Source organism: Sceloporus occidentalis, unplaced genomic scaffold (genome assembly GCF_023333645.1).
Source record: "Sceloporus occidentalis isolate IW3139 unplaced genomic scaffold, rSceOcc1.0.p SCAF_23, whole genome shotgun sequence".
Lineage (NCBI taxonomy): Eukaryota > Metazoa > Chordata > Lepidosauria > Squamata > Phrynosomatidae > Sceloporus > Sceloporus occidentalis.
The window spans coordinates 12,470,119-12,488,253 of record NW_028317003.1 but is presented as its reverse complement, the minus strand read 5'-3'; the positions used below and the strand labels follow the sequence as shown (position 1 = coordinate 12,488,253).

The window sequence follows — 18,135 nt, the reverse complement described above, 5'->3', positions numbered from 1 at the left end:
AGGAGAAGTGCCATTTGCACAGCATGAGCTGAGTTGGATTCAAGCAAGACCCAGTACAGACACTGGTGAGGACAAAAATACTAAACCAGTGGAAGAGAATGAATGAGCTCAGCTTCTTGCACTCTTTCACCCCTGACGAGCTGAGCTAAGGCAAACTTGGCAGCTGTCTATAGCGCTGAGCTGCTAGGGGGAGCCACGATGACTTTTTCCAGTGATAGTAAGGAAACGCATGCAGTAGTGTGGAACGGGAAACATATTTCACCTAGACTGGCAGAAACCCTAGGGCCAGCTCTCCTTGATGCCAACATATTTGGAAGCTGTAGACTATTTATGGCTTCATTTACAAGAACGAACACAAAAAATCAAGCACACGGACATTAGGTTAACCACCACTGGCCATTTTTCCACAACACATATACATGTTTCTGGCTAAATGTTTGATGCCCTGCAATATGTAGGATGTATAACTGAGTAATTGATTTCCAAAAAGGAATTCCTCTAGCACTAAGGTGCCTTGGGATATAGGTTTTCTGTAAAAAAAAGCCTACCAAAAACATCACAAGATAAAAAATAAATCCCAGAAGGCCTGATTTTTATTTTTGCCCTGTTGAAGAGTCAATTTTTTTATAGGGTCAAAATGCATGTTGACAAGTTCTTCTGTACGATGTCATTAATAAAAATAGTGTGCTAGGATTTTTTTTATATTTTATAATATGGCAACCCTAACTGATCCAAGTGGACATTTAGAATATTGCCTGTAAACTCACAGACACATTTAGAATAAGTTCTTATGAAAAATTACCTTATGTCATAACGTGCCTTTAACATTGGCTGCCTGTTTACAAACAGGGTCACTTTTAAACATTGAGCTTACTGTAGAGTTTCAAAGCAACAAACTAGACAATTAAATTGCTTTTGTTATACAGTAAGAACACTTAAGATGTGCATATCTTGCCTGAAGCCAGATATTGCTGAAAATAAAGCCGAAAATTTGCAATCTTATCTGCGAAATGCAATATGGGTCGTTGTGCCCGGTGATCAGACACCACTAGCATGAAGCAGCATATAGCCAAAAATAAGGCTCCAATATGGAGCCTCTGTATTTACTCAATGACATTGCACGTTGTGTTGTGTGAAATGTCCTAGTTACAGTGTTCTGAGCTCTGGGGGTTCCAGTTTGCGGAGAAAGAGGTTGGACAGTGCAAGAAGATGATGGATATGTGAGTATTTGTGTTAGTGTGTGCTGTTCGAGAATGATATTAATGTTACCCCTACTAGAAAGGCAAACTACATATGAGCCCAAAATATTCACGATTGTTTTCCAGATAATGGCAAAAGACCAATATTCAGCCTGAAAAAATACTGTAATTTTCTTATGTTTATTAGTGCCTTTAATGTGGGAAACATCATCTGTATAATTAAAAGTGATGTCCTAGGTTGTAAATGTCAGGCTTGCCCATAATTTTAAGTAAAACTGTTACAGATGCCAGAACTCTCTGGTTAACGAGTTTTTGCAGCTCTTAATCTTGAATGTTATTGGTGCCACACGGGTGAACAACACATTGCTTCACAGTATGCGGCATACCATTACTAAACTCAAAGGGTTAAGATAACACCATGTTTTTTCGTTTTCCTGCTGATTCCATGAAGCTTGACACAATGAATCACACATGTGACATATTGTATGCCACTGAGATCAGTGGGAAGGTGAGCTTTGTCTATGATTAATACAGTTATGTTTTATCAGTGCCAAAGATTGGAAAATAATAAAGTGGCTGCTACTGGTCACAGAAACACTGTTTGTAGTGAATCATGTAGAAGTGGTCAAAATCTTATTACTGACTGTTACTTGGATACAATTCTCATAAAGCCCCAAAATGACTGGCAGGGGTTAATTAGAGCTTCATTTCAATACCAGGTGGAGAAACTAAGGTAAGTAGGCAGTAACTACCTTGTGTTGTCCTATAAGGAGTGTCATGGAGTTATACCACTGGGGCCAGGAGTGATTTGGCTTTATTGTCACAGACCTCTCTGGTCCACATGCATTAAGCCACAGAGCCTTGGATTATGATATCACAAACTGGCACCCTGAGTCACAACATCAACATATGAACAGACACTGAGCAGGAACATTGAGATGTACACAGAGGCACACAGTGTGCTAAGTAGTCGGCCAGTGAGGCTCAGTTCCCTGTGGCCCCTATGGTTATTTTGCCGACCACACCACTTGTTTCTCTAGTCTTCCCAACCCTTGTTGCTGTGAGTTCTCTGTGAGGAATAGTAAAATCTTTAGTAGCCGAATTAGAAGACAAAACAAGTCTCAGCTACCTTGATAGACAGCATGTTATGGTATCATATCTTCATTTTTGTAGCCACTTAAGTGAGAAGGGCAAGTAGAGGAGCAGACATGCACACCTATTATGATCTCTTAGACTATGCAACTCGTACTTGGATTATTCTCTTTGTAGAAGAAGGGGCGGGGGGCAAAGAGGGGACACTCAAGTGCCATGTAGATAAATTGCATTGTGAGTAAAATAGTGAAGACTTCATGACCAGTACATGCCACCTTATACTGGTACAGATGGTATTTTTGCTAATCTTTGGATTCAGCTCTGAAGTTGGCCCTGTGGCACGTACATTCCTCCCAATCATGTTTTCTCCTTTATCTCCTTTAAAATAACAAAGTTGAAGGATAAGTGTTTTAAACACACTTGACAAGCACTTCCCCACCTAGATACAAATTTAAAAAAATGTAACTGTTGAGATGATGAAAGCAGTTGAGTATTAGGATTAGTAGAGTGGATTGGTGAAATCAGCTATATTGCTTAAACAAATTCTTTTTTTAGTTTAATAGTGTAAAGACAATATCAGTCATGTTAATAAAAAAGCAAAAATGATTATTTTGTCTTGTTGACTTTTGTCTGCTTTTTAATCCCACTGTTGTCACTTTGATGTTATGATTTGTTTTACCATTCCTCACCCAAGAATCCACAAAAACTCTGGTTCATTCACTTATCATTTCCCGTCTTGACTACTGCAACACTCTTCTGGTTGGCATTCCACTGTCTCGACTCTCTCCACTACAGTCTATCCTTAATGCCGCTGCTAGGCTCATCTTCCTTGCACGTCGCTCCTCTTCTGCTTCCCCCCTCTGTGAAACCCTCCACTGGCTTCCGATTACCTTTAGAATTAAATTTAAGATCCTGGTACTGACATATAAGGCCATCCATAATACTGCTCCTCCGTACATTTCTGACCTCATTAGCAAATACTCTCCTACTCGATCCCTACGTTCCTCCCATGGGCTAAGGCTCTCCTCCTCACTCATCACCTCTTCCTTTTCCCGTCTACAAGATTTCACTCGAGCTGCCCCATATCTCTGGAATCTGCTCCCAAGGAACCTTCAGAATTCACCCTCCCTCCCGACATTCAAGAAACATCTAAAAACCCACTTCTTCAGAGAAGCATACCATCTTAGCTGCTAGAACTTCCTTGTCATTGATACCCCCACAATACCTCTCACCCTTTCTCTATGCCTTATGTTTATCACCCCATTTTCCCTCTAGATTGTAAGCTTGCGAGCAGGGCTCTCTCCACCAAATGTATCGGTTTGTCTTAGTCTGTCAATTCTTGTCTTGTCATATCCCTTGAATTTATGTATTGTATTAAGCGCTGCGTAAACTGTTGGCGCTATATAAATAAAAGATAATAATAATAATAATCTCTCTGTCTTCTCCACCAAGTATAATCTCACTAGATACTGTTGTCGAGATTAAATTAAAGCGTTTTGGCCACTGAATAAAGTAACCACAAAAGGGTTGTTCTTTTACCATTTCCAATGGAGCGAGTGCATTTTGCTTCAGATGATTGAAAATATATGCTGGCTTCTTGAATTAAATCCCAGGTGTGTAGAAGCCTGAGATATATAAATCTGATCCATCAGACACAGATCAACAGATAAAACCCTGGAGCTCAGCTATACGGCCCTTCTAATCTCGCATTCAAATATTTCTTCTTATCTCATGTTGATCTCATTTCCAAGTTATGGATTCTTTTACCTCTGCTATTCAGCCAGGTGCAAACTTGGACATTACGTAAAATACAAAGACAATCTCAGCCAATTCTGGACATACAGTAAATAAGCCAATATAGTCAACCGACAAATGAACTTTTTACAATTAGTGTATAGATACAAATCCAAAACCGAAATCCCATTACTGCCAAGCAAACTTCTTTTGTACTTAGTGCTTAAATGATAGAAGTTTAATTCAATGAACTGAATACAACCCCTTTTCAAGAGCAGTATTGTGGATCTAACTCTTAATCCATCTTTGTCTCCAAGCACCTAATATCTTTTACTTGTATATTGCCAAGCAATGCTGTGATTGAAGTTTATGAGCATTATAATTAAGAACATTACACACTAATCGGACATTGAAATGAAATGTATGTTCAAAAGAATGTTTATTGCCCCATTAGTTCGCAGTCATTCTATTACAATCAGAAATATTGTCAGTGGTGCCGTGAGCTTGTGCCAATGACAACAGCATAAATTCTGCATCTCATTTCTGTGACCATAAAATTAATGATCAGCTTAAAAATACTTCTTTGTAAAAGTTATGGCACAAAAAAATGCTCAAATCGCTGCTTATGGGCACAGAAGGATAATTAAACTTCAGTGCTAATTAAAATATCTTCTGCCCTTACCAAAAAGTGCAAGATGTATCAGGGACAGCCTTAAAGCAATGGTAACTAATTGCAGGAAAAACCAGAAAGATTAAAAAATGTCCTTTTTTTTTTGTGGACAGATGCGCATGCTCACAACTCATATATCGTATATAGGTGTCCTTCCTATTACTAGAAAGTAACAGGGCTTCCATTTTTCGGAGCAATAATCTTTAACTATGTTTCTATGGCTGTTTTACAAAGGCCAAATGCCTTTCAACAAGATCATAAACATATTCTGATTGCTCCTTTTATTGATTTGTGTGCAGAAAGGACGTGCGCATGGTGGGTAAGCCAGCAGTCTGCTAGACAGGATAGCAGTCACATTAACCACTGTTCATCTTGCAGAAATTGCCCAGTTTATCGAAAAAGCAACATGCTTGATATTTAACTCCTACTGTTTTAACTGCAGCTTGTTTAATTTCACCCACGTCTCTAAATGATTTTATGGAAAGTCAATGACACATAATGAGTACAAAAGGTGAATGCTTAGCACTTATACCAAAGTAACCAAACCAATCTCAATCTCCTGCAAAGAGATATAAATGTTCAGTGTATTTGTTCTATAAAACTAAAACATCAAACAATGTTTCTGCATTAGCCATCACTGATTAATGTACACAAAAAAGAGGGGAGACACATTGGGGGTGCTGGATTACCGAGGAACAAAAGTGATTTGGGCATACTCGGACATATGTGTATTGTGTAATATAATCATACGTGGGTCAAGCGTGGATCAGGCTTTCTTTTTTGCGTATACAGGTTCAGGGTCATACTACATGTAAATATTCCTGGGTATTATTATTATGTTATGTTTATATAGTGCCAACAATTTACGCATCGCTTCTTACAATACATTTATTCAAGGGGTATGACAAGACTAGAATTGACAGACTAAGAAAAAAAGATACATTAGGTGGAGAGAGCCCGGCTTGCAAGCTTACAATCTTGAGGATGCAGATTTTACAGAATGATGGGTCTAGAAAAGAAATGAAAAGTACTGAATATAGGGCTCAAGCCATGTGTAAGTAATTTTAGGAACTGGTTTAAAGCTGCTGTTCCACCTACTCTGCTGAATTTGTAAGTACACTACATAACACTTTTGTAGCTAAATGCAAACAGAAACAGATCATTTCTAGCATTGCTGAATGCACAGATCATTCACATAAATAATTCTTTAATCAAATACAATTTTGCTTCATATTTACAGAGAACACCTCATTGTCATGTGACACAAAAGCAGGCACATGGTGATGCCATAGAAACCAAAAATCATTGTCCTGCTGCATTAACCCAACTACACTAGAGCTTTGGTTATCTTTGTCTAATATTGTAAGTGTGGCAGATTTGCAAAATAGAAGAAATGTTGAAGGAGCAGATATGGCAAATATGCAACAATAGAAAAAAAAAAAAATAAAATAAAAAAATAAATCGGGAAGGAGCAAATACTTTTTCAAAACACTGTATGTGATTAAACCTTTAGATGGTAGAATAAAATTGTTGGTCCTTGCAGTTTATTTGCTTAGCATACAAAGAGTGCTATTAGATACTAGATGAAAAAGTAAAAACCTTCCATGTAATTCTACAAAGTCTATTCTTCAAAGGGAAACTGAGCATCCATAGCATAACAGCATAGTTTTGCACACTTTCATTTTTAAATTCTTGATAATTTTGCCCCGTGCTGTTACTCTTCTAACTAAAGAAACAGAACAGCTTCCAGGATTAGCAATGCTAAACTGCATATGGACTCATGGTACCCCCTTTAAAGCTAAACTGGAAACAGCATCAGTGGCGGAGGATTGCTTCCTTCTAGATTAGCAAGTATGAGTACATGGAAAGGCCAAACATATTGGACTTGTCTTTTTTTTCCATTCCAATGACCTGTAGAACTATGTGAGCTGTCATGTCATTTTGTAGTTCAGCCTCTTACTCAACCCTAAAATGAGTTTGAGGAGCTGTGAATCCTGCTCTAGAGGCCACCATTGATTCTATGTACCACAAAAGGTATGTTTTTTTACAGGAAGATCAGAGCATCATGCTTGCCCACTGGGAGCGAGGAGGAAAGACCTTACATTTTTAGCAAGAACTTAGAACAAGGAAAACAAACCCAGAAAATTTGTTAAAAAGTCTTCTCTCTGTAACAGTCTTCTTTATCTTCCTTATGGCATCCACACAAACCCCTTTTTCATTAAGTTTGAGATTGCCTATTATTTAAATCACACTATTTGCCCTACTGGGACAAGGTATATGGTAAGCTCATTCCCTTCCAACACATACAGTACCCAGCTGTACTTACAAGCTTCAGTATATTATTTCCTGCTGTCCTCACATGTCCCCCCCTGCCCACAAGACTTTCACAGACACCTTTTTGTATCTACTTGGCTATTCTGATCATTTTATTTTTTCACTCACTGTAGTGAATAGGAAATAATGTGTTTATAAGAGTATAATAATAATAATAATAATAGAAATGTTACAGAAGTGATAGTTTAATTGTTTAATTTAAAATAATATTGAAAACCCTGTTATCGTACAAAATTTACTTTTTCATAAACTTCTTCAAGAATATTGTATTATTTGGTGCTACGGATTATATTAAAATAGCGCATATACAATGACTATAGCATTTATGGAGTTTGTGTGCGGATGCGAGCACTTAGTCATTATGGGACTAAATCTCCCACAATCCATGTGTTCTGGCTAAACAAATAGGCTTTCTGTAGTTTAAAACATCCATAGGTACTCCTTCTTGAACGCAAGTAAATTATGTTGTATTCATTTAGTCAATTTTTTTTTTTTTAAGTAAAGGACCTAAAAAGAACAGTTCTGCAGGCATTAATATTTGCTGAGAAAATCTATAAAGCAGGTAAAATTGCGAATTGAATCAATTTATAACACAAATACTCAGTCTACTGTACATTAAAAAATATACCAAAGATCAGATGGCTTGGTCAGTGCCAGTGGATGAGGCGTTAACAGGTTTTCTTTAGACGTGAGCAAGAATTGTGCTGCCTTGCATGTGTCCCGATAAAGCATTTCCATATGAGTTCCATCACACCCTGCTGTTCTAGGTTTGGGATTTTTCCTGACTAATCTCTGCCAAATGTTAGCAGTGCCAAAAAATACACATATATGCACAACACACACAGATGTGTGCAAATGTGCATGTTGTTAGTGATAGTTGCAGAGTAATCTAAATGTATATACAAACAGGAGTGGTAGATTAAATTTGGTGCTTCAGGTCCACAGAAACTCATGCTCAGAATAGCAAGTAGCAACTCTTTCTTTACTAAAGAACCGGCAGAGACCAGAAAGGGGGTTGCAACTTCCTATGTATTACAATGCAATGATCACTGAAGGATTGTAGGACATTATGTACTCTATATGTCCCACTACTGTTGTTAGGAATCAGGAATACAAATCTTAGTATCTTAAAATGCTACAGCTGTATTCAGTGTGACAGTTTAACCAATTTTCAGGAATCGGTTGTCAGTTTGGCACTCCGAGGCTTTAATGTTAGTCCATCACAGCTCTGTGAAGGGAGAGTAATGCAAATAAATTGGCAATTATTTAAAAATCTATTCTGCTTATTCCAACAACGGATTTAGTTTCAAGCTTCAAGCACCCACAGCTGGAAGACGGTGTGAGAATATATCCAACCATGTGAAACACCTAAAGAAACATGAATTTGCAATCTATAAGCCTTCTCATTCATAAAAATCCCCTTGTTTACCTTTATTGCCTAGATGCGCCCTGCGTTGCACCATAGGGCTGTTCTGCACTAGAGGGGGTAGGTAGAATATACACACTAGAATTTCAATTGCAGCCTTTACTTTAGATTTCACTTTTTATCAACTTTTTTAGCAATGTGTACTGACACATTACTAGAAATTTGCTACGTTTACAGTGTAAAGCTGAAGGAATCAAACAGAACTGAAATAACATGTTTTCTTCCAAACAAGGACTGTGCTTTATTGAAATAAGGTATTTATAATCTAGCGTTATTTTATTTTACTAGGACAAGTCAATATATATATATATATATATATATATATATATATATATATATATATATATATACAGAAATCCCAAGATTCACAAAACTGAGTTTAGGCATGGGAATATATTACATGGTATAAAGATTTTATCACTAAAATACAATTATCACTGCAGGACATAAGCTTTTCTAGTTGGGAATAGCAAGAGACTGTTTCTAAAAGAAAACATGTTCTAGCTTGCTTTACAAACCATGTTCTACTTTACTCAGTATGATTTTGTATATTTTAGCTATACAGATAAGACAGTAAAATATTATTTGAAAGCTCAGCAAATATCCTATTGTGAAGCTACTATGGAAAATGCATAGGTTCTTCACATACAGGTTAACGTATCTGGTATTTTTATGCTTCTGCTGTATAATAAGGTAGCTTTGCAAAACATGGTACATCCTGGATCCTGTGCATTTTAAATGATGTTAGTTTCTAGAAGCCGATCAGCGCACATAGTGCGGTAGAAACAACCCTTGATAGAGAAATATCTAGAGACATACATCTTCAGTTTTATCTGTAAATCAGTGGTTACTGGGAGAAGCCACAATTTCTTCTAAACCACAATTTAAACAGCTTCTTGATTGAGAATGCTGATTGATAGATCAAATACTAAAAAGGCCAAAGGCTAGCAAGCGTGGCAGGCAGCGTGCTGTTCTGAATTGAAGATTGTGGAATACCTCAAGATGCAATGCCACATACAGCCACTAGGGGTACAAATAACCTTAGAAAGCATTCACACCATTTTGTGGATTTTCTTTGCACTTGTGCAAGCTGCTAGTAAGATGATCTATCCCAGTAATAAATATTCAAATATAAAAAAATAGAACCATATTGTGACAGTATCAAGGGGCCACTGGACCCTTTTAGGACTATGAGTGCTTGAACTGTCTCACTGTCTCTGCTGATATCACTCTCACGGAGCTGGCTTAAACTCTGCCACTTTCCAGTTGTCAGCAGGCTATAGTACTAACTAATCTAATAGGATTAACATGCAAATCAGGTCTTAAAAAAAACAATAGACCAATCAGATGGGGCGGTGGGACATCCAGTAACCAATAGAGACTGGGCATACAATGGCCAGTAGTAGTGAAGGAGAGGGACATCTAAACAATCATCATGTGGGCAACATGACAATAAACCATTAACTCTCTGTGGGCTTGGCAAAGGGTGTCAAAACAGAGTGCCTAGTCATTCCCATCTAGTCTCACTTTTTACCTCTTCTTATCACTAAAAGAATGTTTTTATTTGATATTGATGGCTTTTCATAATAACACCTAAATTTGTACACTGTATACGAGTATATTTACTTACACATATAATTTTAAGAATCCTTAATACAGCACTGTGGATAGAAGGTTTAAAAGATATCCTACTGTTTATACGGGGATGATGGAACTGTCAGTACCCTCTCATGTTATCAGCTGGGGATGGAATTCTTAACATAAAAGAATGTGAGATACATAGCTAGCAGGCGCTGATTATCACTTCGCATAGCTAGATCCTTTGATCACAAATGGCTCATGCCAACAACCAGTGTCTAGTAATTGCATCCTTATAACTGGTATGATCAAACATATTTTACACAGTGGCAACTCCAGCTTTCATATTTAGGGGGGGCACATGGGGGGCCAGGGACCGAGGTAGGGGGGCCAATTATAAAACGGTACATATACACTATATATATATATATATATATATATATATATATATACACATACACACTTAGACGTGCATTTTTAACTATATAATATGCACTTATCTCTTTGAAGTAAAGACCGTGATTGAAATATGATTTCAAAATAACAGCTAAACTGGCAGTTATTTTTCATTCTTTAATATTAGCCCCTGCTGACAATATATATAAATATTAGACCCTGCTGCCGATATATAGAAATATTACACCCTGCTTCCGATATATATATTAATATTAACCCCTGCTGCGGATATATATTGATATTAGCCCCTGCTGCGGATATATACTTATATTATACCCTGCTGCCGATATATATTAATATTTGACCCTGCTGCCAATATATATTTATATTAGCCCCTACTGCCAATATATATTAGTCCCTGCAGCCAATATATATCAATATTAGCCCCTGCTGCCGATATATATATAAATAATAGACCCTGCTGCCAATATGAATATAAATACTAGACCCTGCTGCCAATAAATATTAATATTAGCCCCTGCTGCCAATATATGTTAATATTAGCTCCTGCTGCCAATATATATTAGCCCACACTGCTGTCAATATATAAATATTAGCCCCTGCTGCCAAAACATATATAAATATTAGAACCTGCTGCCAATATATTTTATAGTGAAAGAATTGGACCCTATCCAAGCATTACCTTGGGCCCTGCTCAACGCTTCCTTGCATGCAATCACTACCTCCGGTACCATACCAAAAAAAAAATATTTGCCACACTGACTGCAGATCAGAGGAAGACCGTGAGAGTCAATCCTGCACCGTGACATTGAGAGGTCCTCTCCCCTGTAATCATCCCGAGAGTCCCTTTGTCCCCTCATTCACTAAACCATACCGCTTTTTTACTTTCACTTACACCCTGTAGTTCAGGTATAGATCAAATAAACAGCACATGCAACTGAATGAGATTAAAAAAAAACTTGTATTTGCAGGTATACATAAATAATGTATGGAAACATAGCATTGCAGGTATAAACCAACAGAACGCACAAACCCAGCATTGCAGGTATATATCAACTGGAAATCACATGTACACTCAGCACTGAAGGTATAGATCAAATAAACAACACATGGAAACAGCACTCCAGGTATTGATCAACTGAATAAGACATACAAATCCTATATTTGCAGGTAAACATAAATAATGTATGGAAATATAGCCGATACAGATCAACAGAATAACACAAAACCCAGCTTTGCAGGTTTATATCAATTGGAAATTACATAACTCTGCATTAAAGGTAAAGATAAACCCCCTAAATTACAGGCATAGATCACTGGTCACATACCCCAAAGCCAACCCTGGCGTCCACATTGCCCGCATAGCCCGCATAGAACCTGACCAGCACCCAAATTACACATACATAGGACGTGCCATCTTTGTCGCCAAACAGCCAAGCATGAGTCCCCAAACAACTGAACGTACGCCATGTTTGTCCCATAAACACACTATTTGTGCCATCTTTGTCCCCATTGCCTAAACACCCTGCTTATACCATCTTTGCTTTTTTGACAAATCAATAATACACCTATGATTCACAAACACTTTTACAGTCACTCACTAATTCACACAATCATTTATTCTTTCACACAAATTATTTACACATATTCATTAATGCATCCACACATTAATCCACTCATTCTCTCTCATTCTGACTCTTTATTTCAATATTCTTGCCACCCTCTTTTCTCCCTATCTATCCCCCTCTCCCTCCCTATCTACCCCCTCTCCCTCCCTATCTACCCTATCTAACCCCTCTCTGTCCCTACCCTATCTAACCCCTTTCCCTCCCTCCCTAATCCCTCTCCCTCCCTCCCTACCACCTCTCCATCCTTATCTACCCTCTCTCTCTACCTATCTACCCCCTCTCCCTACCTATCTACCCCCTCTACCTCCCAATCTAACCTATCTACCCCCTCTCCCTCCCTATATACCCCCTCTCCCTATCTATCCTATCTACCCCCTCTCCCTCCCAATCTATCCTATCTACCCTATCTAACCCCTCTCCGTCCCTACCCTAGCTAACCCCTCTCCCTCCCTCCCTACCACCTCTCCCTCCTTATCTATCCTATCTACCACCTCTCCCTATCCTATCTACCCCCTCTCCCTCCCAATCTATCCTATCTACCCCCTCTCCCTCCCAATCTATCCTATCTACCCTCTCTCCCTCCCAATTTATCCTATCTACCCCCTCTCCCTACCAATCTATCCTATCTACCCCCTCTCCCTCCCAATCTATCCTATCTACCCCCTCTCCCTCCCAATCTATCCTATCTATCCCCTCTCCCTCCCAATCAATCCTATCTATCCCCTCTCCCTCCCAATCTATCCTATCTATCCCCTCTCCCTCCCTATCTACCTCTTCTCACTCTCTAACCCCCTCCTAACTTTCTACCCTCTCCCCCTTTGAAGTTCACTTACCTTGGGCTTGTAGAAGTCCAGCGGTGGGATCGCGAGGTCCCTGTCTCCCTGGTTCTGCCGCAGTGTGCGCGGCTTCACTGCTGAAAATCTTGAAAATCTTGAAACTTGAAATGCCGGCACTGCGACCAAGGCAGAGGCCTCGCGGAGAAGAGTGAGAGGCGCCGAACGGTTTCTGAAAACTTATTCCTCAGCGACCGTTCGGCGCCTCTCTCTCTCCTCCGCGTCTATTACAAAAAAAAAAGAAAAAAGACGGCGTTTCAATTGGGGGGGCACACGGGGGGGCACAGCATGATGTAGGGGGGGCCATGGCCCCTGCCAACGCCACTGATTTTACACACATGTAGGGACCTCCAATATGTATAAACTGAAGCACAGTCTATTCTGTTAGATAAAGGGTTCATTAAAACATTTGCTTCCTTCTAACATAATATGTATATATTGTGAGGTTAAAGATATTTATGTTGCTTTTTGCAGGATATGTTAAAAATCACTTTGATTTCAAACCTTCTCCACATGTCCCATAATGTCTAGAGCTCCCGTCATAGCTGTGGGGGAAATGGGGGCAAATCACCAAATGTACAAAGGCTCCAAATCTGTGTGGTTTCACATTAGCATGAAAGGCCATCTGTCACCCCTTTCTGGATGTGTAGGAACTTGCCATTCTGCCATTCTAGGGCACATTGCTATGTTTGGAGCAGTCACTGTAGAAAGCAATGGAACATTCCTGTTGAATGCCTTTAGATTCAGTTTCATTCCTATGTCTCTTTGACAACTGTGGCCTCTAGTATGGGAGGCCTTGCTGCTCTATGTACCCTGGTGGATACACATGGAATTGCAAGTAGAACACAAAGCTTCAGGAACTAGCCCAAAATCTTTAAATCAGAGCCACCCATAGTTGTTCCCTGCCCCTCGCCAACCTTCCCCTGACCATAATACTTACAGGTGAGCTTTTGTTTCTTATTACATCAGACATACTTAGCATATATATCCCTCCTCCCTACCATTTTCATTAAAATCTTTGGGACCATGAAGTGTAATAAAATAAAACAAAACAATCTGGAATGTACATTTGGAGCAAGTGTTTTTCACAAAAAGAGCTTCCAGCGAGAATGCAATTGTCATTTAGTGTAATGGCAAACAACACAAACCTGACTTTTAAAGCATCCGGCATCATAACAGATTAAGTAAATTTTGGGTTATGTTGGTTTTGACACAGATTGTTTATTGTTTCCATAATTGTCTTCTTCTCATTAACACCTTTGCGTTCAGTTTAGAGCTAAGCAAAAATATGTAGTGACAAAGGAATTGATGCATTAGTAAAAAGGAAACCCATTCTTGCAGGAAATCCTGTTTATTAAACACCTATTCCTCATATACGTTCCCATTGTATGTCCCAGTAAAGCAAATTCAAAAGATTTCTCCTACTGTGTAATATGAATACATGCAAACAAAGCCAGTCACATGTCGACTATTTTTACATATAAGAACATGTGCGGTACCAAAATTAGCTGTGGGAGAGGGCCTGTCTGCAAGGTTTGAGTAGCAGAATCCTGATGAATTCCTGATGAACTCCAGCAGAGGAGTCATCATGACTACAAACTGTCCATAGACATAGACTCGCCACAACCATGTGACTGAAGATGGTGATTCTTTGGATTCTAATTCAGCAATTACTTAACAAAGCCTATGAATCACAGATTGAAAGACAAAATACTTTGAAGTCGGGTGGCCAGCCAAACTAAGCATTAACTTGATTGACCAGACCCAACTGAGGTGGCCTTGCATGCTAACACTTGCTAAAATGTGAGCTGTTACTTGCATATCGTCACCTGAAAGTTGCACCCCTCACTGCAATACAATTATTTAAAAAATGTTTACATTTTAAAACAGAAACAGGGATCCCAAGGAAAACAACAACCATCCCCTACTTCCCCATCCCATGATTGGTGGACTAATTAAATTAATTTGGGGGAGGGTACAGTGATCTATTAAAAATCCCTCCTCACCCTGCATCCTGTTTCGGGTGGGATGGGACAGTTGAAACAAGGTTAAACCCATTAGGGGCATCTGTGTCCCCAAACCCATAGAGGGAGGGGGATTAAATCAATGGACATGTTTAAAAAAAAAATGGACATGTTTAAAAAATGATCGTTTCATTCTTTTGATCTGTTAAGTTTTTAAGGAATGTCATATATACCGGTAATTCACCATAGAAATCTCATAAAATATAGCAGGAAGTCTTAGCGTGGCAAGCTATACTGTAGTATTTGTGCCCAGGGATGTTTGGAAAGTGACTCCTGGGTACAGCATAAGGGAGCAGTTTTTCTTTTGTGCTTTGCATCCCTTTTCATGTTGTCCACAAGACAGTAGCGTTGGCAGTGGCCATGCATGCACATGCAACACATTTTGCTTTTCCTCAAGCGCAGGAAGTGCATTAAACAGGCATGCATCATGCCAAGATTGCTTACTGTCTACTTTGGCTTATTGCTTTGGCCACCCGTATTACAGAAATGGGTCATACTTTATTTTATTGAACACACATTCCACATAGAAGCCCTGAAGTAATTAGCTTCATTTTTTGTATCAGGAAACATTTAGCGCTGCACTGTTTCTTTATGCAAATTGGGTAAATACATGCATTCTTGAAACTACCATACAATTCCATGTATAAAATAAAAAAATATATATTTCTCAAGACAGAATGCTTTTTAAGGAAAAGTAAAATGTAACCTCTCGAAAGTAAAAATAATACAATGTTGAATAAAAGCAGTAACGCAAACTAGTGTAATAACTGGTCATATGGTGCCATCGGATTGGCAATGTATGCACTGCATCTGTAATTTAGGGTTAATTAGCCATCAAGTTAATGGCCACTAACAGTAAGTTAATGCTCACATTTACGTTCTGCTCCAGCAGGGGGAGCTACAATCTTCATTTCTTTTTCAATTCTAAAGCCTAAAGATTCAAATGGGTTTTTTTTTGCATGCCATTTAAAATTAAGCTACACTACTTGTTAATGTCTCAGTATGTTACTCAAAACTTACCTCTGTCTTGAAACTCATGTGGGTAGCTGGAAATAAAACACAAATAAAACAATTATGATCAAGAAGTAAAATCATTATATGATGTAATCATTGCAAATGGTGCTTTCATATCAAATAGCTTTGTATCACGATCTATTTAAACAGCAATAGTTTTTATTAGTGAATGTTTATATGCATGATTTGTATGATTTTAAGGGATAGGTGTTAACCCCTTAAATGACAATACGTTAGCAGGCATGCATTCAAATAATGTAATATAAATTAACATTATTGTTTTGTAAACCGTTTTATTTGACCAAAATAGCTGTTTTTGGCATAACTTACTCAAATGCACTTTTATCCATTTTTAATGGTTTTTTTTCTCCTTCTGTTCTCATTTTTCTGTTTAGTGTGCTACGATTTTATATAAACTAATGTGGACTGATGCCTAGACATATAAAGAATTTATGAGGCTACAGAGGGTTGTAAAGATTAGATTTCTATGTAGTCTGGATCTCATTTGAAAATGGAAACCACAGCTACACCACCAACCCAACATAAGTGTAAGTTTCATGCAGAGGAAAACTCTTATTGGTGCAATTGTTAAACAAAATTAAATGGACGCTGTTTGTTTGAAAATATAAGACTGCAATAACCTGTAAAAAATCTGCATACTTTGTCATATGTGTCAGAATATAACAACTTATTTTGTTGCGTTATTTTGGCACAAATGAACCTGAAACTTTTGCCAAAAAATGGTCCCTCCCAATGGTATAGATGCATTTCTGACCCCCCCTCACTAAAAAAATATGTTTTACAATCCTTCTAACCAACCAAGTACAGTAGGGCTTCTTTTCTTAACAGTATTTGACACTGATTGGTAACCTTTCTCAGCCCAGCAAAATGTGGGCTAAGTTTAAAATGCTATCCGCAGAAAAAATGGGCTAAAAAATAAAATAATAAAATGTTATGCTGGAATATACAGCGTACACCAAATGTCTAACGCGTTTCACCCTTAATTAGCTCATATTAAAGGATCATAACTATTGAGTAGTGGAGTGCAGTTGTTTTTGTGCCCATTTTTTCTGTAGACATATTTGAGACCTGGGAATTTGTGTGCGCGCTTGCCTCTGATTACATGCTAGAAAACTCCATATATGCCTAAATTCTGACCCAATGACTAAGATGAGACAGTGTGATTAAAGTTTCTCTCATCCTTATGTTTAAAATGAACCTGCTAATCGGTTGTGGCTTATGGTTGGATAAGCATTATGGGAACTGGGGTCCACATTAGTTGAACATCTGAAGGTCAGCCATCACTGCTTTAGTGGTACTGCTGAACCAATTCCAGAGGAAGAAACACTCTTCTTCTGTAAATTACTATATAGGATTGGGCAGCCCAAGCTTGGTTCAGCTATAATTTTTGGAGATCAAGGTACAGCATAGCCATAACAGGCAGGATCCACAACGCCCATTTAATACAAAGACCGCACAAAGACCGCCAGATTTGGCTTAGCTTGCACTCCAACTCCAGAAACCAAGCCAGACTCTAACCTGGCTCCATTCTGACTTGCACCTTGCAATAAACTCTCAGGTAGAAAACATATTAACATATTATGAGCATTCTAGATTAAGTGTTTGCAGGAAAACTTTGCATATAACCTCATGTAAATGTTTTCTATAGTACACACTCACTATCCAACTCCAAAAATAAGGAAAAGTTTAAGTATTATAAGATTAGATTTTACAGTGTATTCCCTGGCTTCTCCGTCTTTGTTTATATAAATATATGTATAAAATTAATCTATTCCGTCTGGTATAAATACATAGAGAGTATATTATCTAATAAGCATGTATCTTTATTCCCTGATGGAGAAAAGCATAAAGCCTGAAAATGTGCATACTTAATCTTCACGTCTTTTATCTTCTTCAGCAAGGCTTCTCTTTTATCTTTTGCCTTCTTTGACAAGTTCTCCCCTTTTAAGACATCTGATATGAATGTTTCAAAGTCTAATAATGGAAAACAGAAAAGACACAGAAGAATTAAAAAATTGAATCTGCAAGAAACTCTAAAATTAGATTCCATTTTTATTGCTCCTTTGCATTCATATGTCAACTGATTAGTTTGGCTTAAATTGTCTTCTTTCTAACATTTCAAAGTACAATTATATACAATTTTTTTTTAACAAAAAAGTATTGAA

General features: G+C 38.1%; 1 protein-coding gene across 1 annotated transcript in view; it reads right to left on the bottom strand.

Moving 5' to 3' along the window:
* LOC149300821 (src kinase-associated phosphoprotein 2-B-like) overlaps positions 1-18,135 on the bottom strand; it is a 108,762-nt gene that overhangs the window by 75,483 nt on the left and 15,144 nt on the right. The window contains exons 2-3 of the mRNA XM_089484814.1: positions 17,839-17,944; positions 15,956-15,981 (exon numbers count right to left, since the gene is read on the bottom strand). Coding sequence (XP_089340940.1) covers positions 15,956-15,981; positions 17,839-17,944 — 132 coding nt within the window. The remainder of the gene's footprint in view (positions 1-15,955; positions 15,982-17,838; positions 17,945-18,135) is intronic.